The 27,749-nt window shown below is 34.9% G+C and overlaps 3 protein-coding genes and 1 long non-coding RNA gene across 5 annotated transcripts; 1 reads left to right on the forward strand and 3 right to left on the reverse strand.

Annotated features, from left to right (window-relative positions):
- Nucleotides 1–885: 885 nt before the first annotated feature.
- LOC133879891 (rust resistance kinase Lr10-like) lies at nt 886–3,382 on the reverse strand. Of its 2 annotated transcripts, XM_062318698.1 has the most exons (4): nt 3,064–3,193; nt 2,619–2,803; nt 2,280–2,306; nt 886–2,173 (listed from the first exon to the last, which is right to left on the reverse strand). In XM_062318698.1, the coding sequence occupies exons 2-4, from the start codon at nt 2,797–2,799 to the stop codon at nt 1,134–1,136; spliced, it is 1,248 nt and encodes a 415-aa protein (XP_062174682.1). In that variant the 5' UTR covers nt 2,800–2,803; nt 3,064–3,193; the 3' UTR covers nt 886–1,133. The 2 variants fall into 2 exon arrangements, with proteins under 2 accessions (XP_062174682.1, XP_062174681.1); XM_062318697.1 differs by having other exon boundaries at nt 2,619–3,382.
- Nucleotides 3,383–4,447: 1,065 nt separating this feature from the next.
- On the forward strand, nt 4,448–9,328 carry LOC133878864 (rust resistance kinase Lr10-like). Its single transcript, XM_062317418.1, has 7 exons — nt 4,448–5,437; nt 5,606–5,659; nt 6,722–6,745; nt 6,855–6,878; nt 6,988–7,011; nt 7,666–7,719; nt 7,998–9,328. The coding sequence occupies exons 1-7, from the start codon at nt 4,660–4,662 to the stop codon at nt 9,071–9,073; spliced, it is 2,034 nt and encodes a 677-aa protein (XP_062173402.1). The 5' UTR covers nt 4,448–4,659; the 3' UTR covers nt 9,074–9,328.
- Nucleotides 9,329–21,086: 11,758 nt separating this feature from the next.
- On the reverse strand, nt 21,087–22,009 carry LOC133879868 (probable beta-D-xylosidase 7). Its single transcript, XM_062318664.1, has 3 exons — nt 22,005–22,009; nt 21,400–21,563; nt 21,087–21,319 (listed from the first exon to the last, which is right to left on the reverse strand). Exons 1-3 carry the CDS (start codon nt 22,007–22,009, stop codon nt 21,087–21,089), a joined length of 402 nt encoding a protein of 133 aa, XP_062174648.1.
- Nucleotides 22,010–24,248: 2,239 nt separating this feature from the next.
- On the reverse strand, nt 24,249–26,193 carry LOC133878793 (uncharacterized). The gene is made up of 3 exons (XR_009901988.1): nt 25,967–26,193; nt 24,734–24,820; nt 24,249–24,614 (listed from the first exon to the last, which is right to left on the reverse strand). It is a non-coding gene; the product is annotated as an uncharacterized LOC133878793 (long non-coding RNA).
- Nucleotides 26,194–27,749: the final 1,556 nt, after the last annotated feature.

Below are 27,749 nucleotides of genomic sequence, written 5' to 3' on the forward strand. Positions count from 1 at the left end.
CTTGCTTTAACTCCTTTTCTATTTTGAAATTTAAATTTAAATTTTCATGACATTTTAAACCATACTTTAGACATTTGTAAATTGAGACCTACTTTTTTGTTAAACAGAGAACACAAATAATTATTAAAAAAAAAAAATTATTATTATACCTGTTGATTAAATAATTTTTTTTTTTTTTTTAAAAAAAAAAAAAAACCCATACTCCTACTATTACATGAATGATTTCACAAACACGTAACAGTATAATTTGTTAGGTTTTGAAGGAACCTAGACTATTTAGATCCGTTAAAGGGAACCTAAACTTTTTCAATCAAACACAAGGTTTGAGGCTAATTTTTAACATACATGCTCATTATTTCATCATGCTTAAATAAAAACTATTACAACTGTAGAGGTGGAAATAAAAATTAAATATGGTAATCAAATTATTTGATTTCATTACCATCAAGTACAATCATTCATTTTTTGGTAATTATCTTATAAGGTAAGTATCAAATCATAACAAAAATTTTAACATAAGAAACTTATCCTACCATATTATATATTTTAATATTAATATCTGCTCTGCGTGGAATTCCATTTTCATAACACCTTAATAGAGGGGATCAATGGCCATGGCTCCCACGACTATGGCCAAGGAGACCCACGGCCATGGGTTTCAAGAGACCCACGACTTCATATGGAACGGGAGCCTTGGTTTGACCCGACCATTTCATGTTGATTACGAGTCAAAATTATGCCTTTAGCAACTCTAGAAAATTTTTGCCAAGATACACCTAACTTTAAAATGTGCTTAACTCTCTTAAACTACAATTTCTTGCAACTTGCACCATTCATTAGTTTCTGGCATTAAAATAGAAAGAAATGGCACATTTTATACTCATGTAATTTTTAACTTGAAATATTCAACATTAGCATTTATAAAAAGAACAAATAAATATAACAAAGAAAATTAAGGAAAAAGAGGTGTTAGCCAAGCACCCTCATAAGGATGATCGAGGAGATGATTTGCCAACCCCTTAATCACTTTTGGTGTGAAAACAAAAAAGTTTATTCATATACATTTACTCTGATTTTGAGATGACTTCTAACACTTAGCTTAAATGCATTGCAGGCGTCCCTGCATTGATGCTCTAAGAGCTTGTGGAGACAAAAGGATTAGGAGGCATGGTTAAATTATCTATTTCTTCTAACATTTGAATTGCACCTTTCATGGAAGGACGATCCCCTGGATGCCACTGAATACACCAAAGTCCAACAATTGCAAGTTTCTTTGCAATTATTGCATCTCTATCACTCTCAATGAAGACTTGTAGGTCTTCTTTTTGTTCCATGAGATTGTAAATCCATTCTGGAAAGTAGACTTCGCTAGTGTTCTCCTCAACGTCAACATTTTTCCTCCCTCCAATTATTTCAAGCAACAACATTCCAAAACTATAAACATCTGCTTTATAAGACACATTTCCGAAGTTTCTAGAGAACACTTCGGGTGCAATATAACCCATGGTCCCCCTTGCTGTTGTCATGGACACTACACTTTGATCCTTAGAACACAATTTGGCATGACCGAAATCAGAAATTTTTGGATTGAAGTTTTGGTCTAGCAAAATATTATGAGGTTTTATATCAAAATGGACGATCCGTTGGTCGCATCCTTGGTGAAGATATTCAATTCCATTCGCTATGCCAATTGCTATTTCTTGCAACTTATCCCAACCAAGAAAATTGTTCTTGGTGTTTGTTGAAGATATGAACTTGTCCAATGATCCATTTGGTAAGAACTCGTAAACTAGAGCTCGTTTAAATCCATCAGCACAAAACCCAACCAAGCGAACCACATTAACATGGTGGATCCTACCCATTGTTCCAACTTCATTGATGAATTCTTCCCCATTTTTCTTGGGCATGTTTAAGATCTTCACCGCAACATAGATTTCATTGGAAAGCTTTCCTTTGAACACCGTTCCATAAGCTCCTTCACCTAGCTTATCAGTAAATTGACTTGTAATCCTTTCAATATCAGCATACAAATACCTTGTGGGCTTAAAATTTCTGTAATCGTCCAAAAACTTTTGGATATTTGCTTGGTTTGCCTTTTCTACTTTATCATATCTATAGATATAGTAGACTGCAAAGACCGCTAGTACTAATAGAAATGAACCTACGGAAACACCTGCATGTTAAACAATTAATCACCGGTCAAGATCTATAATTTCCATGCATATGCCCAACAATATATTAATTAAATATTTCAAATTAATGACTAGTGAACAACTTACCAATAGCCACAAATTTTTTTGATTCACCTGTAAAAGATTTTAACATAATTAGCTTCTCAGTGTTAAATTAAGCTTTCAGAACAAATAATGATTTAACATGATATCAGAGTAAAAGTTTTGAGTTTGAACCCTATTTCCGTCAATTTATTCAATTTCACTTAAATATTTAATATGTTGGGCTCCACCTGTTAATGAGAAGTTTAAGCCCATGTATACGTGATGGAAAGCATTAAGTATTGAGTAAATAATTAAACTTATTTTTCCTACTATTTTAAGCTTTTAATACCTATCAGAAAACAAAAAATCATTATAAAGGCGGATATATATATCTATACATACCTATGGTGTGTTTAGGTTGTCTAGGGAAGCACTCTGTTTCTGAGCCATTGCCCATGTTCTTCATTCTACAATTCTTCCCTTCCCCTTCGCAGTGTTCGCATGCTGGACTGTTCCACTTCAATTCTAAAACTTTTTCATCTCCGAAAATTATATTACGTAGAATGAATCGAACATCGTACATCTTCCTACAAGATGACATGGGCAAGAAGCTGATGTCATCATATGTATATATGGCATAAAATTGGTTGCCAGCGCCACTAAGACAGGAGATCCGGTGGGATCTACTGTCGTTGGTTGCTTTTGCTTGGGAACAATTGAATAAGGAATAGCCATGAATTTCATCCAAATACATGTAGTCTCGTTTGAAATCAAAAGGCGAGGCAGATAAATTGAATCGCTGAAGCTGTCTTGGGAAGCAATCATCTGGGTCATATAAATGAATTACCTGAGATTTGTAGTCAATCATTTTAACAAAGAGCTTTACTGAATCGGGCAGCTCGAGCTCTGTATCATTTGTCTCAGTGCAGGAAAGATTAAACCCAGGAAAGCCACAGTGATCTTGCTGCCTGTTTTTGAGACTGAAAGGAAATCGGACGGCTGGGCCGCGGGGTCCACACTGTAATTCAGAACACTCATTTTGGCCTTCTCCATGCCCTACTACGATGAAAACAAGAAGCAAGAAGAAGTAGGAGATTCCCACTTGTAAGGAAATATCCATCTTTGTAGGCTCAAAGGTTTCTCAGATCGATGTTAGAACTAATTAGAACAAACAAGCTACTACCATAAATAATTTGTTTCGTCGCACACGCATATTGACTCGGTCAACTTTTATTATAATTTTCGTAGAAATTAACCTCAAAGTCTATCAACAAATACGGTCCCAGTCCCAACCGACATAGAAAAAAACAAGTTGTGGTCCCAGACTTGTCGGTGGGTAAAAGAGTTTTAAGATCTTTTATATTTTTGTAATTAAATATTTAAATTTAAAAAATATTAATTTAAGATTTTTTCTTTTTAATTTTTTTTTGGATTCCAACCATCTTTCACTTTACTAGTTCTATGTGACGCAGCCATAGCCCAAAGACACTATGTTTTACTTGGAAAAGGTTATTTCAATTAAGAAGCTGCAGGGTTAATTATTTGGAAAAGGTTCTTGCGTACTCACATTTTCTACAAAAAAAAAAAAAAAAAAAAAAAAAAAAAAAAAAAACTTGAAACTTTTACCAGGGAGTGAAAAGTGTAGATATAGGACGGAAGTGTGTACTTGTGCATGACATGTTGGATAAGAGATTTATTACTTTTTGGAGTATTTTTTATGGTATTTTTTTAGATATATAGTTATGTTTTGTATTTTTCGTTGATAGTTTTGTTGTGCATCAAATGTTTTATATGGTTTGATTGATTGTATTGCTTTCTTATATAACATTTGGGATAAATAGACAAAATTATATATATAGTAATGTGAAATCAAAATTAGTAATGCATTAAGACTTACAAAAATTAAAACATGCCCAAATTATCTTCAAAATGGTTTAAAATATGTCAAAATAAAAACTAAAAAAAGATTTCAAAAACTAAAATAAGCTTAATACTTAATATATAAATATCAAATAATAACTACATTTAATAATCTTAACCATACACATACAGTTAGAAATAACATTAGGCTAATGCGGATATCTATCATAATCTTAAAAAACGCAGCTGGATTCCATTTTAATAGGTGTGAGGATCCTTTTTTTTTCTTTTTTTTTTTTCTTTTTTTAACTTTTTCCTTTATTTAATGAAGATGTCTATTGCAACTTGCACAATACACATACCACTCAAAGAAGTTTCTGGCGCGGTCACTGTAAGCCGCCTAGCTTGGTCAAAGTCAAGCTCATCAATGAAAGTAGGCCCAATTCACCAACAGCATGGAACCCATTGTAATCCAATCGTTATCAGTGGCCGAGTCTTCTCCAATGGCTTCAATGGCGCCATTGAAGCCATTCCGTCTCTCATAAATTCATAATCTTCTCTCTCTCTCTCTTTCTCTCTAAAAATGGCAAGAGGAATGCTCTTTCTTGTTCTTCTAATTGTACTCCTAGTTCATGAAACCTGGAGTGCGAAAGATGGTGAACACTGTGCTCCTTCTTCCTGCGGCAATATTAAGAACATAAGCTATCCGTTCGCGCTAAAAGACGACCCAGAAACCTGCGGCGATCCAAGGTATAGGCTTTCATGTGAGAACAACCAGACAGTGTTATATTTGTATGCCGGAAAATACAACGTACGGGAAATCAATTACACTAACTTCAGAATCCGAGTTTCAGACTCCGGTATTCAGGAGAATGATAACCACTCTTTAATCCCTCATTATTTTTTGAGGGACGAAAATTTCACTCCAGGGGATCCATATGCCACAGAGGTTCGATATTATAACAAATATGGAGTTCCAGCACATACATATAATCTGTGGACGGCATATGTCTCAAAGCCTGCGGCTTTCGTGAATTGCGAAAAGCCTGCGATTTCTTCATTGTATGTGAACATTTCTGCTTGCTTTATTAACTCTTCCAAGAGTTATAGATATATTCAGGTTGGCACAACGGGTGCAGAGTATGTGGAGGACACGTGTCAAGTTGAGCAAATTTATCAGATGAGGGGGAAAAGTTCTTACCCGGAAGATATTTCCTGTTCAGACGTCCACAATGATATATTGGTATATGGTTTTCAGCTTTCATGGCACCAAGTTTATTGTGGAAGCTGCGCCGGAGATGATGTCTGCTACCTCAATTACGCCAACAATATTACTGTTCGTTGCTTTCAGAATGATACTGGTGCGCAAAAACATTCTTATTTTGCTTTTGCATATTTCTTTCTTTTCAGAATTCTTTTCATAAATAGCTTAAGATATTTATTCTAGTTTAGCATATATATGATGACTTGATTTTTAATTCTAAGTATCAAAAACCTGATTTAATTCTTTTCTTTTTTCAATGGAAAAGGAGGATCCCTTATTCATCCAAAAAAAAGAGGATTCCTTCGAAATCTATGGCAAGGTGAGGTTTCTATCTCAAAAAGTTGTTTGATATATATATATATATATAATCACACAACAAAATAGAATTTGGATGAGTTTTTCTTGGGCATGCAATGGTTGATCTCATAAATAAATATTTTTCTTTCCGGATTCAGTTATTTTTGGTGTGACAAATTATTATTTTGGATAGTAAAAAAGTAAAAAAGAAAAGAAGGAAAATCTTTACTAATGAATAATTTTACATTTCATATAAATGTCTATCAAGTGTCCATCAAATAATAAGATAGCTTTTAAAACTATCATTTGATCAAATTCAAAATTTGATCAATTACACGCCTAATGGTGATTTTAAAAACCACCTTATTATTTGATGGACACTTGATGGACACTTGATGGACATTTAATTACTCCTTAATTACCCCCCTTATATTTTATCACTTTTACAATTATATTCATAAACTTTAAAAAATGTTAATTTAATGTATCCTTCTTTGAATTTTTTTATTTTTTTTTTTAATTTTGCCTCCTTTGTTAGTATTTTCAATTAAATCCTAAAGGAGGAGTGTCAATATTTCTAAAATACTCTTCATTTCTTTTAGGAAAAAAAAAATGCAATGATGTAGGCATCATGGTTAGGATTTAATGAAATTTGCAAAATTACCCATACTTGAATCTTTGAAAAAAATCTTTCAATTTTTTTTTTTAATATATATATAATGCATTTTGAGAATTTTGACAAGATTTAACGAAAAATCCTTACAGAAATGTGAAATTAAAAAAAAATTAAAAGATGAATATTATAAATTGACACTTTTTAAAGTTTAAGGGTATAATTGAAAAAGTGATGAAATAAATGAAGTTTTCTTAGAAAAGAATTAAATAAGTCAAATATATATATATAACTTCTAGAAGAAATTTCTTGGTGCAAACCCCGTATATGCCAAACCAATGTAATAAGAATATACCTGCGTGTGTGGGTATATATATATATATATATAATGTAGTTTAGCATTAATATAATGACTTGATTCTTTATTAGAGTTTCTAAATGCTAATATTATTATTTTGTTTGTCAAACCAGATGTCCGTGTCTTCTTTTCCTATGGTGAGGTTAATTTCAATTCTATCTCAAGCTAGTTTAGCATTAATATAATGACTTGATTCTTTATTAGAGTTTCTAAATGCTAATATTATTATTTTGTTTGTCAAACCAGGTGTCCCTTACTTCTTTCACCATGGTGAGGTTAATTTCAATTCTATCTCAAGCCAGTTTAGCATTAATATAATGACTTGATTCTTTATTAGAGTTTCTAAATGCTAATATTATTATTTTGTTTGTCAAACCAGGTCTCCGTAACTTCCTTGACTATGGTGAGGTTAATTTCTATCTCAAGCTTTTAGACTTTGTTTAGGGTAATGTGAGACGATATATACCTATGACATCCATCTACCTAGGTTCTATAAGATGTTCGCTCACATTTTGCTGATGGAATTGTCAACAATCCGGACCACTAGTTGTTGGGGGTCGGGGATATGGATCCATGCCCGAGTGTATTAGTTTTTTAATTCATTAATAATTATCGAAAGAAAATGCAAAGGAAAAATATCAAATTCCCTAGCGCAATCCGACAGCTAAGTACTTAGGAATTCGGATCCATGTTCCAGTGTATTAATTTGTAATTTTGATTTAGTTTTCTAATTCATTAATAATTATCCAAAAAAATAAAAAGGAAAGGAAAAATACTATTGTCTTAAGTAATTATATTGAATAAAATTTTTCCTTTTACAAGCCTAAAATGGGCTAATTATTCGCCCCAGGCCGAGCTATGCTTTAACTAAATATATTGCGTAGGCGAAGAAACAATATATATATGGTTAAACCCAATTAAAAGCCTAGACATGTATGTAAAATATTCAGGTTTATATAGTTGTTTATATTTCTTATTAAGCATGGCCAAGAGAATTTTCAAATTATTTAAGTCATCTTTTTACTAATTAATATATCTTTTTTATATTTTTTTGCAGATTTTACTGGGGATTATGGGGAAGGTGGACAACTGCTGATCATCAAGTATATCGGTAAGAACTTGTATTTCTTCTTTGATCCTCTTTAATTGTTCGATCATTTAGTAGATTATTGTAAAGCATGAAAAAAAAAACACATGAAAACGACATGAAATTATTAACGACATTTACAGGAAAAAGACAACAGATACTGTACTGCTTTATTACTATGATTTAAGATATATATATATATATATGTATTTTCAACCCCAAATAAAAAAAAAATGCTAAAATAGTTTAAGAGAAAATTTCTCTTCTTTAATTACAATTAATTTGGTGATGTTCCTGCACAGGAGTATACCATGGAGCAAAAGTTGTATTGGTCGGTCCATTCCTGATTGCATATTTGGTATATAAATGGCGTAGGAGGCATTTGTCGGCGTATGATAGTGTTGAAGAATTTCTTCAAAGCCAAAACAACCTCATGCCAATAAGGTATTCTTACTGGGAAATTAAGAAGATCACTAAAAGTTTTAAGGATAAATTGGGTGAAGGAGGCTTTGGCACTGTATATAAAGGAACGCTTCAAAGTGGTTGTGTTGTAGCTATAAAGAAGTTAATTAGTAAGTCCAAAGCTAATGGGCAAGACTTTATCAATGAGGTAACAACCATTGGAAGGATTCACCATGTTAATGTAGTGCGACTCATCGGTTATTGTGTTGAAGGATCAAAGCGGGCTCTTGTATATGAGTTCATGCCTAACGGGTCTCTGAATAATTATATTTTCTTGCAAGAAAGAAATATCATTTTAAGTTACGACAGAATGTACGGTATTGCTCTAGGAGTGGCTCGTGGGATTCAATATTTGCATCAAGGATGTGATATGCAAATTTTGCATTTTGATATCAAGCCTCACAACATTCTTCTTGATGAGAACTTTACTCCCAAGATTTCTGACTTTGGCCTGGCAAAATTGTATCCAGTAGGTCAAAGCATTGTTTCTTTGGCTGCTGAAAGAGGGACGTTTGGATATATGGCTCCTGAGTTATTCTACAAAAACATTGGAGGCGTTTCATACAAAGCTGATATATATAGTTTTGGAATGTTACTGATGGAAATGGCCGGTAGAAGAAAGAACTTGAATGCATTTGCTGACCATTCAAGCCAAATTTACTTCCCTACTTGGGCTTATGACCAGTTGCATGATGAAAAGGACATAGAAATGGAAAATTCTGTGGAGGATGAGAAGAAAGTAGTAAAAAAGATTATCATAGTCGCGTTATGGTGTATACAGTTGAAGCCTAGTGATCGTCCTTCAATGTACAAAGTGATAGAAATGCTTGAAGGAGAAGTTGAATTCTTACAAATGCCTCCCAAACCTTCCCTATCACCAACAGAAAGACCCACAAGCGTTGTCGTAGGGAATTGAAAGCTCATCAAGTCAATCAAATAAATTAAGTGAATCAACTCAATTTTAGATGCAGATTAATTGATATGTTTGTTTGCTGGGCAAGTACTTTTTTCACACACACATATATGTATATATATTGGCAGCACAAAGATGTTGATATTTTTATGTAGCAAATAAGATTTTCTTTGATCTATGATATATAAATCTCCATGTTTCCATGTTTGAATTCTTCATGCTCGATCATACTTAATCACTGAAGTGAGCTTTACTTTAAGAAGGTATTCTGGTGTTTTTCCTGTAGTCATCATCTGCTTTATCAATTTGTCATATTGGATTGAACCGATCCTTGACATTCGGAGATAAATCTTGGTCTCAATTAATTAATTTTTACTTTTTAACCTTGAAGATAATGAACCAATTGAGCAACTATTTTTTGCAAGCTTTGGAAGAATGGAATTTCAAATCTTTGGTTAAATGTTTCAAGTCAACCAAGAAGCCTTTGGGTCCCATGTATGTGTTGGGTTTGCATTGTTTAATATGCTTGCAAAGGGATAGTGGAGATACTGGATTGAGATTACCAAAATTAAGTTGCTTGAATTTTATAAAAATTCGAATAATTTAAGAGAGGAATGTACGACTCACCTGGCCCTAACAAATTTGCTCTTGATCTTATTAAGATTCATTACAATTAAGCTGCTTGAATTTCATAAAAATTTAGATAATTTAAAAGAGAAGAATGTATGCCTCACTTGTCCTTGCTGGTGTGCTCATCTTATTAAGAGAGAAATCTTGATAAAAAAACAGAGCGTTGCTGGATAGAGGTGGAAAATAAGGTGCACAAGTTCCATGTTGGGGATATTCAACACCACCTACTGCACAAGAGATTTATGATGAACCAAATCAATTGGCTTTGAGAATAAAGGAAATGGTTTATCTACACAATACATATTTTGTACTTCACGACGTGGAGGATGAACTAAAAGATCAATAGCTGTGGAATTTGGTTTGTAGGCATGTATCCAAATTAAAACTTATCTTGGTGTTAGAATAATTGATAATTTAATATGGTATTAAAACAGTTATTTTCATATATTTCAAAAAAGTTTTCGTTTTTTTTCAAATTTACTTCAAAAGTTTTATACAAAATAACATGAGTTGTAGTACTTCTCTTATGTAGAATCACGTAAACTACACCACATATAAGTGAATCCTATAAAAGTTTCTTCACTGTTATTTCTTCATAAATTTTCAAAAAATTGTTTTGAAATCCAATTTTTTTTTAAAAAAAAATATAAAATAACATGAGAATCTATGTAAACCCACTTAAAAGAAACACACATATATAGGTTAGTACGGTAATTTTCCCGGCCTCTTCTTTGTAGTTTGTTGTAGAGACTATTATTTGGTTCAAAAGGCTATTGATGAGACCCACACTTCAATAACAATAGATTTTACTGGTTGACTGAATTCCTAAACCGAAAGGTTCAATGTTCACATCTGATTAAGTCGGAATGGGCATTGATTCTACATTTAGGCAACAAAATCCTTAACTCTATTTTGGTCTTTCAACCAATTTCCTTTTATTTTGACTCAAGCACCACCCCCACAATGTCCCTCATTTATTGCTTTTCTGTAGAATTGAGAATGGAAACTGGATTGTATATTGTAAATGGACTAATTGTATTGAAATGGTAACGAAACCTACAAGAACCGGTAAAGAACTACAAGAAAACGGCCAATTTTAAGGATTGGGCCAACCTCCAACTACAAGAGCTAAAGTATTGACTACACTAAAATGATGCCTAAGGTTCTGAATGAAAAGCCCAGAATGCAAAGTTTGCATTTTATACAAGGCTAAAAGCCCAACTGAAAATACAGCTGTCCAACCCACTTGGTTGTCCAGCCCATGTGCTGAGTATTCAATATTAGTTCATAAACCTATTGATCCAAGCCTACGTGAATCTTGAATTGTTGAAATTTGAAAAAATACAGACACGTGATTGTGAGAGACCACTTATAGAATTCATTTGATGGAAGTGGTTGGACAACCTAATTTTTATTTGATCAGGTAGGTCCCATAAGTGGTCTCTCACAATTACATATCTGAATTATTTCAAATTCAAAAAAATAATTTGAAAGAACTCTGATTAAGTTTGACGATTATTCTGTAAGTTGTTGAGCAATTGCTTTCAACGTCATTCAGTTCTTGAAACAATTTTTTTTTTTTAAATCATTTTAAAATTAAAATAAATGAAAATAACTAGCAAACGTTTTTTTCACCAACTAAAAATAGTTTTAACAGAAAATGACATGTCCCACTTGCTTTAACTCCCTTTTCTATTTTTGGAATTTTAATTTTGATTTTCATGAATTTTAAACCATACTTTAGACATTTGTAAATTGAGACCTACTTTTTGTTAAACAGAGAACAGAAAATTTTTTTCTTAAAAAAAAAAAAACATTTTTCTCTATATTTTATGTTCAGAATTATTAATAAATTAAAACATATTAAAATCTTTGTTCTCAAATCAGTAGTTTAAAATTGAAAAAAAAGAAAAAGAAAAAAAAAAGATGGTAAATTATGATTATCAAAACATTAATAAAAAAAAAAAATTAGCTGGAGTCTCTAATATTATGGGTGTGATACATATTACATTTCAATACAAATAACATGTTTTTTTGTAGTGGATGAGGGCTAACTGCATGTAACTAAAAAACATATTTTTTTATAGTCGGGTACGTATTACTTACTAATCAGACGAGTTTCTACAATAACAACCGAGTTTCTACAGTATCAAGTTCGAGTTCAGATCGAGCTAAACCAAGTAGGTATCAAGCGGGTTGTCGAACGGACTAATTTATTTACATTCCTAAGGCCCACTCGGGGTGGCACTTAGCTAAAAGTCAGGTGGCTAAATAACCACATATATAAAAAGGTCACGTCTCTAAATGTCATTTAGTAACAACCTGATTATCCTCGTGGGACCCACGTGGCTAGCAGTTAGCAACGTGGATGACCCTCATCCACGTGGCTAACTACATGTGGCTAAAAAACATGTTTTTGTAGTGCAACCCGCTCGATATCTGCTTGGTTTAGCTCGATCCGACCTCGAGCTTGATACTGTAAGAACTCGTTTGTTACTGTAGAAACCTACTCGATTAGTAAGTAATACGTACCCGACTCGCTCAACAAAACTTGAGAGGGGCTCATGAGCTCTACTTGTTTAAAGCTCGACCGAATAGCTTATCCGGCTCGTTAGCTCGTTTGTATCTCTTATATATTACTAAAAATGAGTTATATAAATTTAAGTATGTATATTTGTAATTAAGTAATATATGTTATATATGTAACTTAATATTATATGTGTGTATTAGTTTACATACTAACTAGTTAGTTCATAAACTAACATATTATCTAGTTTATTAACATATACTAAGTAAATGTAATTAATTATATATTACTCGATATATATATATATATATATATATATATATATATACACACACACACACACTAAATAAGCATATAGTATACTAGATAAGCAAATATTATATTACATATTAATTATAATACTTTGATAATAGAATTTAGTATGTTAAACTAACATATTAAGTTATTAATAGTTAGTATGGAGGTTGTTCACAAACTCAAATTTGAAGTCCACTTTAATCACACATTGAAAAATTTAATAGCCTACTTTGAACTCTAGTTAAGTCGAGCTTGTCAAGTAACCTGGCTCGGCTCAGCTCAGCTTGAATGTCATTCTCAACGAGCTCGAACTTGAGCTCGCTCGAGTTTTAAACGAGCCGAACTTGAATACACATTTTACAGCTTGGCTCGAATTCGAGCTCGACTATTTAAATTCGACTAATAAACGAGCTAGACTTGAAATCTTAAAACTCGACTCGACTTGACTCGATTACATCCCTACGTGTGGCTAAATGCAATTTTTTTTTTTTTTTTTTTTTAAAAAAAAAGTATTTTTTTTGCCACTTACACCTAACCCACATTGCCAAAAATCAGTATTTTTTTTTTCTTCCCAAATACGTATATGATTTACGTATGTATCTCTCACAAGATTTCCGGCGAGGGCCAGCATATCGGGTGAGATCCGCACCGGATCTTCGTCCAAGTTGTCGTCGTCGAGATCCAGCGAGGGCCGGCGAGATTTGGAGCGAATTTTCCTTCCCTGTCAACGTTTGCAGCCGATTTTCGTTCCCCGGCAACGAAAAAAAACCACCGGCCAGTTTTCCAACCCCTTCCTCCCCCTATGAAATCCAACCCAAAAAAGTACCAGCTCCTGGCGAGACGAAGGGGAAGAGTTTCTCCGTCACCAACGACGAAAACGAGCTTCTCCAAGTGGTGGCAATCCAATTGTCGTCTGCTAAAAAAAAAAAAAATACAAACAAAGTGATCAGACAGAGAGGGACGAGAGAGTTGAGAAAGTTTTTTTCCAAGAAAACACGAGAGAAGCAAGAGGGAGCTGAGAGAGCATTTTTTTTTTACAAACAGGGGAAAGGGGGGAAGGGGTACTGCATCTCTCCAGAGGTACCCCTTCGGCCCTTCCCCCTGTTTGTAGTGTGCTTTTATATTTCTCTACACAGACGACAGGGTTTTAAAAAAAATGTAATTGAAAAAATAGAAAATAATGAAAAATTTGAATTACTCGCCAAGACATGCGCGCGCGGGACATGTTTGTCCACGCCTTTTGTTGTGTTTTAATTAATTTTTTTTAAACAAATGGCGACGTGGGATATTAGCTTCTGGCTTCTTTGCCATGCGACTAATTCGCGATGTTACAATAATTTACTTAGTTAATTGGCGATGTAACAAAAATTTACGTGACTAATTATCAACACAAATCATTTTATTACGTGGTGATTATTCACGTAGCGAAATTACGATGTGGGTAATCTACCATATAGCAAAATCGCCATTTGGCTATAGTGTCGGTTTTTATACCCACGTGGCGAAACTACTAGTTTTTTGTAGTGAATTATATGGATTAAAATAAAATTAAAGGTCTTATTTTTTAATATATTTGAATGTTTAATGTTTTTTTTTTTTTTTGAATGATTTACTCAATTTTTTTTTTTTTTTGGAAGTGTTTTTTTTTGCTTTTGAAAGCAAAATAAGGCAAAAAAAAATTATTGATTAAGCATTGAACGTGATGTAAGAGGATTTATTTGATTAAATTAAATGTTGAGTGAAAAATTTTATTTTATTTTATAGGATTTGGCTTAGGTGCTGTAAAAAAATTACAGCACCATCTTGACCATTGAAAAAACTACAGTACCTATGCTGTAATATTTGGAATTTAAATTTTCTTCTTGCTATATATATATATATATATATATATATATATATATATATATATATTTTATACTTCTTTTTGTTATAAAGTACATCTATGTGAACAAATATTTTAAAAAGTTATATTTTTTTTGGATTAAAATAAAATTAAGAGTCTTAACCTTTATTTTTTTTTTATTGAAAGACGTGATAATTTTTTTTTACAAGCATTTTTTGACCTATAATAAAAAGTACGAAGATAATGTATTTAAATTCTAAAACTAAATTATAATGAAGAATCCTACGCTATGAGCTTATTTTTATAATTAGCAAGTGATCCCTCAAATTGAAATTTATACAATGCAAGTTGATCATTGGATATGCTGTAATATTTGGAACTTAGATTTTCTTTTTATTATTTTTTAGTTATTCTTTCGTTATAAAACTACATTTGTGTGAACAAATATTTAAAAAAGTTTTACTTTTTTTTGGATTAAAATAAAATTAAGGGTCTTAACCTTTATTTATTTTTATTAAAAGATGTGTGATAATTTTTTTTTACAAGTATTTTTTAACCTATAATAAAAAGTACGAAGAAAATATATTTAAATTCTAAAACTAAATTATAATGAAAAATCGTAATTTTTATAATTAGCAAGTGATCACTAGTTAATTGGCGATGTAACAAAAATTTACGTGACTAATTACGAACGCAAATCATTTTATTACGTGATGATTATCCATATGGCGAAATCGCGATGTGGGTAATTTATCACATAGCGAAATTGCCATTTGGCTATAGTACGGGTTTTTATAGCCACGTGACGAAACTACTAGTTTTTTTGTAGTGAATTATTATATGGATTAAAATAAAATTAAAGGTCTTATTTTTTAATATATTTGAATGTTTAATGGTTTTTTTTTTTTTTTTTTTTGCATAATTCACTCAAATTTTTTTTTTTTTGGAAGTGTTTTTTTTCTGCTTTTGAAAGCAAAATAAGGCAAAAAAAATTATTGATTAAGCATTGAACGTGATGTAAGAGGATTTATTTGATTGCATTAAATGTTGAGTGAAAAATTTTGTTTTATTTTATATAGGATTTGGCTTAGGTGCTGTAAAAAAATTGCAGCACCATTTTGACCATTGAAAAAACTACAGTACCTATGCTATAATATTTGGAATTTAAATTTTCTTCTTGCTATATATATATATATATATTTATACTTCTTTTTGTTATAAACTACACCTATGTGAACAAACATTTTAAAAAGTTATATTTTTTTTTGGATTAAAATAAAATTAAGAGTATTAACCTTTTTTTTTTTTATTAAAAGACGTGTGATAATTTTTTTTACAAGCATTTTTTAACCTATAATAAAAAGTACAAAGATAATGTGTTTAAATTCTAAAACTAAATTATAATGAAGAATCCTGCGCTATGAGCTTATTTTTATAATTAGCAAGTGATCCCTCAAATTAATTGAAATTTATACAATGCAAGTTGATCATTGGATATGCTGTAATATTTGGAATTTAGATTTTCTTTTTGCTATTTTTTTTTTTTTATACTTCTTTCGTTATAAAACTACACTTGTGTGAACGAATATTTAAAAAAGTTTTACTTTTTTTGGATTAAAATAAAATTAAGGGTCTTAACCTTTATTTTTTTATTTTATTAAAAGATGTGTGATAAATTTTTTTTACAAGCATTTTTTAACCTATAATAAAAAGTACGAAGAAAATATATTTAAATTCTGAAACTAAATTATAATGACGAATCCTGCGCTATGAGTAATTTTTATAATTAGCAAGTGATCCCTCAAATTGAAATTTATATTATGTGAGCTGCTCATTGGAGAATAATTAGTTTGAGAGTTATTCATTGGATCTCGAGGACCATATTGGTAGTGGATCTTTTTGGCCCTACCTTAGCAATCCATTCATCGCTGGAAACAACTCAACCAAGTTCCTATGGACCGGTTGACAAGCTAACTGTCCAAGGGAATTGGAGGACCATACTACTAGTGGGCCTCTAGGGCTCGGCTACCCAAACAAGGGAAGCTCCCAAAAAAATATGCCCATACCAATAGAGCCAAAACCAAACCCAACAGTCTAGCCCAAGTGCCTCAAAGCCAGGTATACACACTCTCAAGTGCGACACTGTAATCGAGCCCTCCCCCCAATGGCTAGCTCACTCAACTACCTACGCACACAGGCAACCATCCCTAATATTCTCAAAAGAATAATGATTCACTGTCACCTAAAGATACAACTTTTCACCATCTTGCCTATGTGGCAAGGTGGTCCCCTACTACTTTTTGAATTTTTTTATTTTTTAAAAATAAATTAAGGTGAGGGACCACCTTACCACATAGGCAAGATGGTGAAAATTTATATTTTTAGGTGGTAGTGAATCATTACTCTTCTCAAAAGGGGGTCTACACGTCAATAGCAAAATACAGGTGGCTGGAGACCCTAAAACCCTAGAGAGATGGCGGGGGCAACGAGTCCACTATTTTCCTAGACTACCCCTTTCTATTCAGTTTCACTACGGCCTTCTAGAGACTCTTACTCCCTTTGGTATGGAGTGCTCCCGTTCCTTTGGAATTGTTGACTTCTAACGACCTCTCCCTTATTTTATAGGAAGAATTCCTCCCTAAAAAGCAGCCATGAGGTCACTGTAATTGGTTAAACTCTAATTGTGTATGAACCCAGATTCTTCTACGGGCAAGTAGCTAGCTACATCTCAAAGGATATCTGAAAATAAGTTGTAGTTGGCATTAAGAAGTATTAGTGTTTATTCAAGATTTATTGAAATTTTGAAGACCATTTATGGGATTTTTTTTTTTTTTTTTTTTTTTTTTTTTTTTGAAGAAAATGGATTTTTAACGAAAACGTCCAATGATTAGCAGTTAGCATACACCACACCTTAGACCATGGAAAAGAACAATAATTGCCCGCTCAAGACTATTATGCTACGTTTTCAAGTAAAAAAAATCATTTTTTTGAAAAGTAATTTCGTCGAAAATATTTTATGACAAAACAAACAGATGAAAATGTGAGACTCTCCTACCAAACTCTTTACTTTCCTAATCTTATCATATAACCTATGCAAGATAATCCCTATGAGTCCTCAGAGTCGATTTGCTATGACACCACTTGCAAGATCTCGCCTACATAAATATAATAATGTACACTATTCATGTAGTGATATACAATATTAGCAACAAGGATCACAATAATTATCCTCTTTATGGCACTCAAAGAGAATAAAGGTGTGCTATAAGTGCACGAGGCATTGTATCATGTGGGGTAGCTTGGGGCAAGGCTTTTGAAGGAGCACTACCAAAAAAAAAAAAAAAAATCGTTGATAAACAAATACTGATTTTTTTATTTTTTTTTTCCCCGTTGAATGGGGAGTTGAAAAACCTCATGGGCAACGTTTTAAACGACCAGTGACTAAAATTTGACAAAAAGCAGTTTTTTTTTTTAGCAACATTTTTAGTAAGAAAAAAAAATGCCAGTAGCAGCATTTATTTTTTATTTTTATGTTTTTAACGGCGTTTTCAAGAAAGCAAGACGAAATTTTTAACGGCCCTTCATTTTATTTTTGAGATAATTGTATTTTTTATTTGAAAAAATATATATGAGAGAAATATTGAAGATGTACATGTAGCAACTAGCAAGTCTATTTAACAAATAACTCATTGAATTTTAAAAAGTGATTACCCGCTCGTTGGATAAGTAAAAGACAAATTAGTCGTTGTGTTAGAATAGTTATAGAATCCATTAATGTGCTATACCAGCACTGATTAGAATGTAACATATGTCACTTACAATAAAAAAGAAAAATATAGCTAAAATCAATTTAAAAAGAAATGTAATATATATATATATATATATATATATATATATATATTTTTTTTTTTTTTAAAAAAAAGAAATTTGGTTGAGGTGATTCAGTTCAGTGTGGGCGGCTAAATGAAGGTGGCCGAAATCATCCCAAAAGATTTAAGAGTGGCTTAACCACCACCATTTGGCCAATAGGGTGATCAAGCCACCTCCTGGCCAGCAAAGTAGGGGGAAAGCGGCAGCCGGCCACCCCAAAGGTTTTTCTTCCTTTTTTTTTTTCTTGGTTTTTTATTTTTATTTTTATTTTTATTTTTGTTTTAACTGTTTAGTTTAAGTATATTTTGAGAAGATTTGTTTCAAAAGAAACTCACCTACAAGATTTCTGTCAAAAAAAAAAAAAAAAAAAAAAAAAAAGAGAACGGAGGGACACCATTAAAAATTTTAAAAATTTGGTTGCAACATGGCTAACTTTTAAACATTAAAGAAAAAATTGAAAAACATGGTGAGTCTTTGGGGGAAGGGGGTTAAGATATATTTATTTTTCAAAAGAATAAAAAAAAATAAAAAAAAATAAAAAAAAAAAAAAAGAAAAGAAAAGAAAAGGAGAAATATGTAGATCTTGAATCTGCATACCATAAGGGCATAACCTATGCATAAGCAAATAGGGCATATAGATTGAACCATAATAAACATTGGAATTGCAACTTCCTCCTTCACAAATCATGTGCCGAACAGCTATTCATGGAAGAGATGGAGATCTTCGACGGAACATAAATTTTTAGAAGAGCTGGACAATACTCATCCTTGCCGACCATCATTGTCTAGATCTTCTATGAACATCAAGTGATTTCGATCAAATCATGTTCGATTCCAATATCTACCTTACGTTGTTTTGGTGCATGATTTATGAAGGCGAAAGTTCTGATTCTTCGCACGGTCAGGAAACATCATCGTCGAGTCCTCCTCATCGTTTTCCCACTCTTCATAGACTGCAATCTTCGACCTCCATCGATCTCTGCGCTATCTTATACACACAAAAACACAGAGCCCAGAGATGTTTAAGATTCAGATTCGTGAGAGAATGCTATGCGCAGCGTGATCTGTAAGCATTATTAAATAAATATCCTAAGAAATAGTGCGTGCAATCTGTTTGGTCTTCCACTTTTACCTTCTTGGAGACCAAAATTTGCAAGAAAAACCTTGTTGTATTTGCCTCGATCATTTGATACAAGGATCCTCTTCGATTCATCTGTGAAAAAGACAATTTTGCCTTTCATATTATATTAATTAGATACTCTTGAAGGGGCTCTCTGTTTAGCTCCAACATGGAACTAATTTTTTCTTCCCCCGAGCTCTATTCTCTCTAGAGTTTTAGGGGTGAAGTTGTTGGCCTCTAGTCTTTCTGAGACTTGGAGTTGTTGTGTCTTGATCTGACTGAGTGGCTGCAGGAGTCTTGTTTTGTTTGTCATGGCGAATCCAATGATGGAGGAAGAATTGTCGGCTATGTGGGGAAGGTTTTCCCTGAATGAAGAGGAAGATTCAGGGGTTTCATTGGTTGCCGATGAGATTGAACGTATGGTGAACAGGGGCAGAGTTTGTTTGGTAGGGAAACTGATGGCAGAACGTATTGTTTTGAAAGAGTTTTTCAAAGCCCCGTTGATCAGAGCATGGCGACCTATGGGTACGGTATCATTCCAAGTTCTCGGAGGAAACTTATTTATTGCTGAGTTTAAATATGAATGGGACAAGGCCAGGATTATGGAATGGAGTCCTTGGCTTTTTGATGGAATCCTGGTCTCGCTGGCTGAGTTTGATGGTCTTACTCCCCAACTGCTATGCCTTTTGGAAAGGCTGCTTTCTGAGTAAGAATGTACAACCTTCCACTGGCTTTCATGGGTAAGGAGACAGGTCAGAAGATTGGAGCAACGGTGGGAAAAGTAGTCGAAGTTGATGTGGATGATGATGAGCCAGGGTGGGGGGAGTACCTAAGGGTGAAAATTGAATTGGACCTTTCGAAGCCTCTTGCAAGGGGTCGGAAGTTGCATCTCCAAAGCAAGTCTCTATGGATTGCATTCAAGTATGAAAAACTGCCAAAGTACTGTTATAGTTGTGGTGTAATTCTGCATGGTCGAATGGGGTGTAGCAGCCCGGCTAGTCGCCGGAATCCGATTAAAGATGAAGATCAGCCGTTTGGACTGTGGCTGCGGGTTCTATTCCCTCTTCGGAGGGGGGGGGGGGGGGGGGGGGGAGGGGAATCTAGATGGGGCAGAGGGCGAACGAATGGGGGTGCAGCTACCCCACCTCGGTGGTACAATGAAGATCGGGGAAGTAGCCAGTCTCCTATGGTTTTCGCCGATGGGGACGGAGGAGGCGACGGTTACGTGAACAGCAACCCTAACAGGCTGGAGGCAAAGATGTTTAAGGAAAGTGAGCGTACGCTACGGAAGGCATTAACTGGAGTTGATTCTTTCCTGTCTGGGAGAGATAATTCTAATAAGGCAGTGGACACGATGGAGCGAGAATTGCGGTTAGGGGAGGATACATTGAAGAATTTAAAAGGAAAGTCGGTTAATGAATGATAATATACCGAGTCCACGCCAATTTGAGCTGTGGCCTGAAAAGGAAATATTGCCTGAATTAGATGTGGACGAGGATTCTGTCCTAAATGGAGAAAATTCTCCTAGTCAGAAGAATATATGTGGGGAGAATGATATAAGGGGGGATATAGGCCTTGTTTGTTAAGCTCCATTATACTATACAGTAATGCGCCTGGGTCCACCGCAGAGCCTTTCAGTTCACTTTATCTCCATACCACGTGATGCAATGGTCAACGAAAGCGAGTTCCAATTTTGCCCCTCATTTCAAAAACATGCACATCTTCGTCTTCAAAAACGAGCTAATGATTGATTCAAGTGGATCATGCTTTGTGTGACAGCTGGGAGCTCATAAACATATTTTGAGTAGCTGAGGCCGTAACCGAACTCGAAAACTTTTTCTCCTTCGTAGAAACGGTACGTGCGCCCGGGATAGCCTGATGATGGCTCTGCCCTCATCCTCATGTCTGTCATTGGTACTTTTACGAAATCTTGCGGATACCAAGTCACTGGCAATCTTCCTCCTGCATGCAAAAATGAAGAACACCATGAAAGCTGCGGTTAAAGGAAATAATCAGAGACATTTTTTTTTCTTATAAGCTACCTGGGTTGTGGTCGCCAAAGATAACTTCTGCAATCGCACTTCCTCCAGCTTGGCCGGGATAACCAGCCCACAAGATGCTTCCGATGTTCTTGTCATTCTTGGCTGAAGATATATCAACAGGACCACCAGAAAGAAGAACCAGAACAACTGGTTTCTTAGCTACACTTGAAATGAGGGGCAAAATTGGAACTCATTTTCGTTGACCGTTGCAGGAACATCAACAGAAGGAGCATCACGTGGTATGGAGATAAAGTGAACTGAAAGGCTTCTGCGGTGGGACCCAGGCGCACTACTGTGTAGTGTAACGGAGCTTAAAAGTATTTGGGGACTAGTCCCAGTCAACGAGTTGGCTGCTCTCCAGACTTGCATGCGATTTGGGGACAAGTCCCGGTCAACGAGTCCAAGCTTGCTGGAAAAGTATGTGGGCCAGTGGAATCCTAAAAAGAGAAATGGTTCCTATATTTTTCCTTCACAACACTCGCACAACAAGCTGACGTGTAAAGGTGTTTTAATATATTTTTTGGGAAGTGATCCTTACATTCACACTACACAACAATGACACAACATCAAGGCACAATGGAGTGGGGTCCATGTGTGGGTCTCACTCCATTATGCCTTGTTGTTGTATAGTGTGAGTGTTTTAATCATTTTTCATATTTTTTTTTCTTTTTTCATTTATTTCGAATCTGAAAACTGGTTAGGGTGAAATGAAATTTTCATTTCCCCTCCAACCCGTAGCTTCTCTCTCTCTCTCTCTCTCTCCATTGAGCTAACATTTTTATGGGTATAATGTTTCTCCATGTTTACAGATCTCACTGCCGTTCTCTGTCTCCCTTCGCCGTCGTTCTTCTCTACCGGTGCCGTCTCCATCGTTGGTGACTATCTCTCGCTGTAATTATTTGATTGTGAGAAAGATAGGATTTTTATTGTGAATTATACCTGTTAATTGTTATCCAAAGCTAAGAGATTGGTCATGTTGCATTTTGTTTTTCAATATAGGGAGTGTTTGTATCATAGGAAACTGGCATTTTGTATTTGAACGTTGTGTTGAAATTCTTGCTTGCAAGTTTCTTAAGAATTATTGCTTGAGACTTTTAGTGGGACTTGGAGAATAAGAAAAAATTGGTCCTTGAATCTCAATATTTTTTTTTGGTCTCATTGGATTTAGATGAGAACTGATATGAGTAAATCAACTCCAGTTTTGTAGTTGTTGTCCGGGCATTGGCCTTGACATTGTCAATTAATTTCAAACCTTAAACATATGTATGATTTAATTTAATGTTTAAATATTATAATTAGCTGGCATAGGTATTTACACCCATTTGGTTTACCTCTTGATAGGTGATCTTATGCTGCTGTATTTATTTTTCATATATGTGGTTTGATCACTTGGTTTTTAGCTCTAAGTGGAACACAGGGAGTAACTTGGTTCCAGCCTCAGCATATATAGGTTACGCAAAAAATCCTTGTTTAATTAATTCATGATTGATTTCCAATTTCTCAGGCTCAGTTTTGTGACTGCTCCTCCTTTTTCACACTGTGATATGTTCTATTCCATCCTATTCTCCTTGCAGGGGAATGTCATATGTGTGAAAGAATGATTCTTGTGTACATGTACAAAGCTAATAATCCTCATTCTTAGTGTTGTCTAACAACATTCTCTTACCATACATATTTCTGATCTAGCTGCATTTATTAGGCTAACCATCCTCATCATGTGGGGAGTCTAGACTAGTAGTGAGGATTTGCTACTTGTTACCCTTTTTTTTTTTTTTTTTTTTCCCTTAAACCAGCCAACATTTCCCTTCCATAATGTATACATTTTTTAGGAACACAAATTAATCTTTCTTTTACATAAATTACGTGTAATATTATTTAATATGAGTTTGAATTTGTTTTCAGATGGGCGTTTGGCCAAATGGAATTGACGACTTCCCCAAAGAGCCCGATACATTTGGAGGGTTAGTGTTTTTATTTCTACCGCCCTGTTTTAATTCCTGCTCAAATTAGCTTTGAAAGAGGTAGTACTAGACCAATTTCATTTTTCAGGTTTCTAGTCTCTAAGCTGCACGAAGTGAAAAAACCTAGCCCCGAGAACAAAGAAACCAATTACCGATGCTATGTTGCCAATTATCCGTCTTCCGATGAAGTCATTCCTTTCACATTGAGACCAATATAATAGTTAATGGTATTTGATGTACATTTTTGTTGTCATTAAAGATAGGTGTATATTGATGTATATTTGACGTACATTTTGATGGGCATTTTGATATTAGTATTTTGATATACAATTTGATAGGCATTTTGATATATACATTTTTTGAGCTCTGGTGTATGAATTGAAGGCAGAATTTTTTCCCAAGTTGCTTGGAAGGCTTTGCTGTTTTTAGTTATTTTTATCTTCACATCACTTATGATTATGCTAATAGCAGAATGTTGCTATTGGAGTACATGTTGTAATGTTAAATTCTCCTCCATGATTTAGAGTTTCATTAACATTTGAAAGCAGCTTTTTACTGCAAACCAAATTAAGTGCTTGAGAAAGTTGAATAAATATATATTACATTGTACCCACCTTGCTTAGAACTCGTTCTAATATCAGGAGGGTGCCATGGACACTGAAACGATAATGTTGAATATGCCCTCAAAATAGAAGATTGGCATAACCAAAGTAACTTTTAGTCCATTCTCTATCCACCGTATGAAGTATGCTCCTAGCAATTATAACAATCCCACAACAAAAGCAAATTGGTATATTAACTACTAAGGAATCTCCTGTAAAAATTTTAGTGAAAGCAAATTGCTAAACAAAAAATGTAATACACCATACTACAAATGAAACTGCATTTCATAAAAAAAAAAATGTAAACCCATGCAAACTATTCAAACAGTTAGTGACAATACACTACATCAGTACGAAGTAGGAACAAACTCTAACGCTCATTACAAGTAATAGCCAAATATCTGTTGTTATTAGCAAATAGCACACATACAATAAACATCAATCCCACAACTAAAGTACAACCGCTACAGCAAGCCATCACTGTCTGCTTTATTCATGTTATATCTCTCTTGTGAAGTTGTTCTAAAACTACTGCTATTGGTTCTACATCTTATGCGTTATATTTGTCAACCCCATGAAGCTTCTTGGGTGGTCCTGTTAAATATCAACCAAATACCAACCGCAAAATGCCTCCTTCAAGTTGGATCAGCATCTGGAACATCAAACAAGCAGAAAACCTAATTTAGAAATTATTGTGTGAAATCTATCATAGAACAATATAGTGCACAAGGTAAATCCTGCACTATAAAGGGAATGTGGTCGATCACTTACGTCTTTGTAGCCTCATGTATTCAGTTTCTCTTCTCTCCAAATTCCTCAGCACTCCTCCTGCTCCTCATTTGGTACCTGAGCTTCTCACTGACAAGAAACCATCACAAACAAACAGAGACTCAAACTCAAATTGATTTCGAGGCCTAAAATCACTTTTTGGATTGATTGTTAATAAACAGATCCTGAGGGGGATCCTCAGAGGGGTGGCTTGAACATGGTCCTATCCTTCAACGTTTTCTGCATGAATTACTTCTCCTAAGTCAAACTCATGCTTGGCTGCCTGAAACTTTACCATTACACCAGACAATGGCCACTACTATCCGAATTAAAGATATATGACATTTTCAACCAAAATCATCCAATACATAAGTAGATATTTTCTATAAATATCCAACATAATACTTTGTACCACTATGAGTGGATGAGAAGTTACTGGGTTTTCAAGCAATACATGATCTAAATTGGAAATACTTTCATGAAGCACATTCTTAAAAGTAGACTCTTAATTTCCAACCAAAATTTTTATCAAAATGATTGGGAAGTATTTGTTTAGTTAGAATCACAGAATCTAAGAAGTTTTTTTCTTAGAACAAACCAACAGAATCAGGGTCATGCTATTAGCAAGAAAATAAGAAGATAAAGCAAAAGTATTGAAATAAACTATGGCATTTATACCTGAGTTGATATAGCAAAGTTTAGGGTTCTATTTAATTAACTTGGGCACATCACAATTGTCAACTGATAGGTGACTTCATGGTATAAGGTTGGGGCCATGTTCCGATTTTTATGGTTTGAATTACAATCTCCTGGACTTGATTGAGTAGTTCATACATAGATAATTATGTCCGAAGTAAACTTCACATATTAGAAGCCCTCTGTTTAATTACAAAGAAAGGGCATAATCCCCCACTCTGGAATCACTTATTGGGTGGGGGGAGGAACTTGAAGCAATTATTTGCAGACTGTTCCAAGAATAAATTACCACCTCAATCACACACCAATTAGTTATTCCAAGATATTTGCAACAAACGCCCCCACAAAAACCATCTTCATAACTCATTCCATCTCAATTCAATTACAGTCAAACACAGTCATTTGTAGTCAAACCAAGAGATCCAAAATCAGAATAATTTCTAGCAAAAACCCATCAAAGATAACAAAAATATAAAGAAGTAAACAAGAAAAATAAGAAAGCCAAAGCCCCAAGTACAAGAATCATGGTGAAACAAATACCAACTAGAAAGTCCAACCCAATTGTGCCTGAAACAAAATCTTGACACGCTCGAGGGGAGCAACCACAGTCTTTGCAATCCCACTAGCAACTCCCCCGGCAACCAGCTCCTTGGCAAACACTGGCATGGCCTCTATAACTCCATCAAAGAACTTAACCATATCCCTTTCTTCCCTCTTCTTCCCCATTCGCCAACCCTTTATGGCTGTGAGAGAGAGATAAGTTTAAGACGAAACAATGATATCTGGTCTGCTAAGCAACAGTACCGCAACTTGACCAAAAAAAAAAAGAAGCAACAGTACCGTAACAGGCAGTGGGAAAAATTGAAACGTTTCTGAGCTGTGAAAAGTGAACCTGTTTTTTGCCCGAGAAGGACGCCGGACGACGGAGGAGGCCGACCGCTAAGAGGGACGGGGATTACCGGCGAGTGAGCTACAGACGATGCAGAGCCGGATTGAGAGGAAATCTGCCGGAGAGGAGATCTGCCTGAGAGAGAGGAAAAAAATTCCACTGTGAAGCAGCCAAAAAAAAAAAAATCACCCCTTTTATATTGATGCAACAGACCCGGCCAGAGAGAGAGAGAGAGAGAGAAACCTGTTTTTTTCAGCGTCACTGGCCAGAGACAGATTCGGCTACCAAATTTGTTGGAGAGGGACGCCGAACGACGGAGGAGGCCTACCGCCGAGAGGGACGGGGACTTCCGGCGAGTGAGCTATAGACGATGCAGAGCCGGACTGAGAGGAAATCTGTCGGACCAGAGATCTGCCTGAGAGAGAGAGGAAATATGCTGAAGAGAGCCGCTGGACGACGGAGGAGGCCGACCGCCGAGAGAGAAGCCAGCGAAGAGACGACCGAATCTGCCGGAGAGAGAGGAAATATGCCGGAGAGAGAGAGAGAGAGAGAGAATTTGCCGGAGAGGGACGCCGGACAACGGAGAAGGCCGACCGCCAAGAGAGAAGCCGGCAACGTCACTGACTGGATGTGGAACTGTACGGCAGAGAAATTTCAGAGAGAGAGAGAGGGGGGGGGGGCAGCGTTGGAGGGGAAATGAATCAAATGATATTTCATTTTTCCCTCCAATAGGTTTTCTAGCATCATCAAGAAAAAAAATAAAAATAAATAAACAAGCCACGTCTGCCTGTTGTACGGTTGTGAGAAATGAGTGTAGGGATCATTTCTATGTATCTAATAAGATGATGTGGTAGAGATTGGAGGAAGGGGAGGAGCTCAAGTTGGAAAAAGACACGTTACTGACTCATACTATCAACATATCCACTCTGGTAAAAAGCAGACTAGTGGCCAGGTTTCCAACAAAGCCCAACCACAGAAGTCTTAGTCCCCAACAAGTCAATGCCAAGAAGCTCAGCCAGAGAAGTCGTTGGAACCAGCAGCGGTTCCATCCTCGGTGGGGCGTCAGCATAGTGGAGTCAAATCCTCTTGGAAGAAGAGGGCTAGGAGTGCACATACTCTGGTGTTGGTAGATCAGGGGGGCGGTGGAGACGGGAAGAGGAAAGAAGCTGAGAGGGAGGATGGTGGGGTGGGTGCTACCTACAAAAAGGGCAGAAAAGATCAGGCAGTGGCTGATGATCAGCCTCCCCACCAACCATGATTTGCTTAAGTTGGAACTGCCGGGGGCTTGGGAACCTCCGGATAGTTTGGGACCTCTACCATTTGGTGCGGGCAAAGAAACCCTACTTGGTTTTCCTTATGGAAACCAAGATGATGCAGTGTAAAGTGGGTAGAATTAAAATGAAATTGGGCTTTGATAGAGCTTTTGTTGTGGAT

This window comes from Alnus glutinosa, chromosome 10, assembly GCF_958979055.1.
Source record: "Alnus glutinosa chromosome 10, dhAlnGlut1.1, whole genome shotgun sequence".
In the NCBI taxonomy this organism is placed as follows: domain Eukaryota; kingdom Viridiplantae; phylum Streptophyta; class Magnoliopsida; order Fagales; family Betulaceae; genus Alnus; species Alnus glutinosa.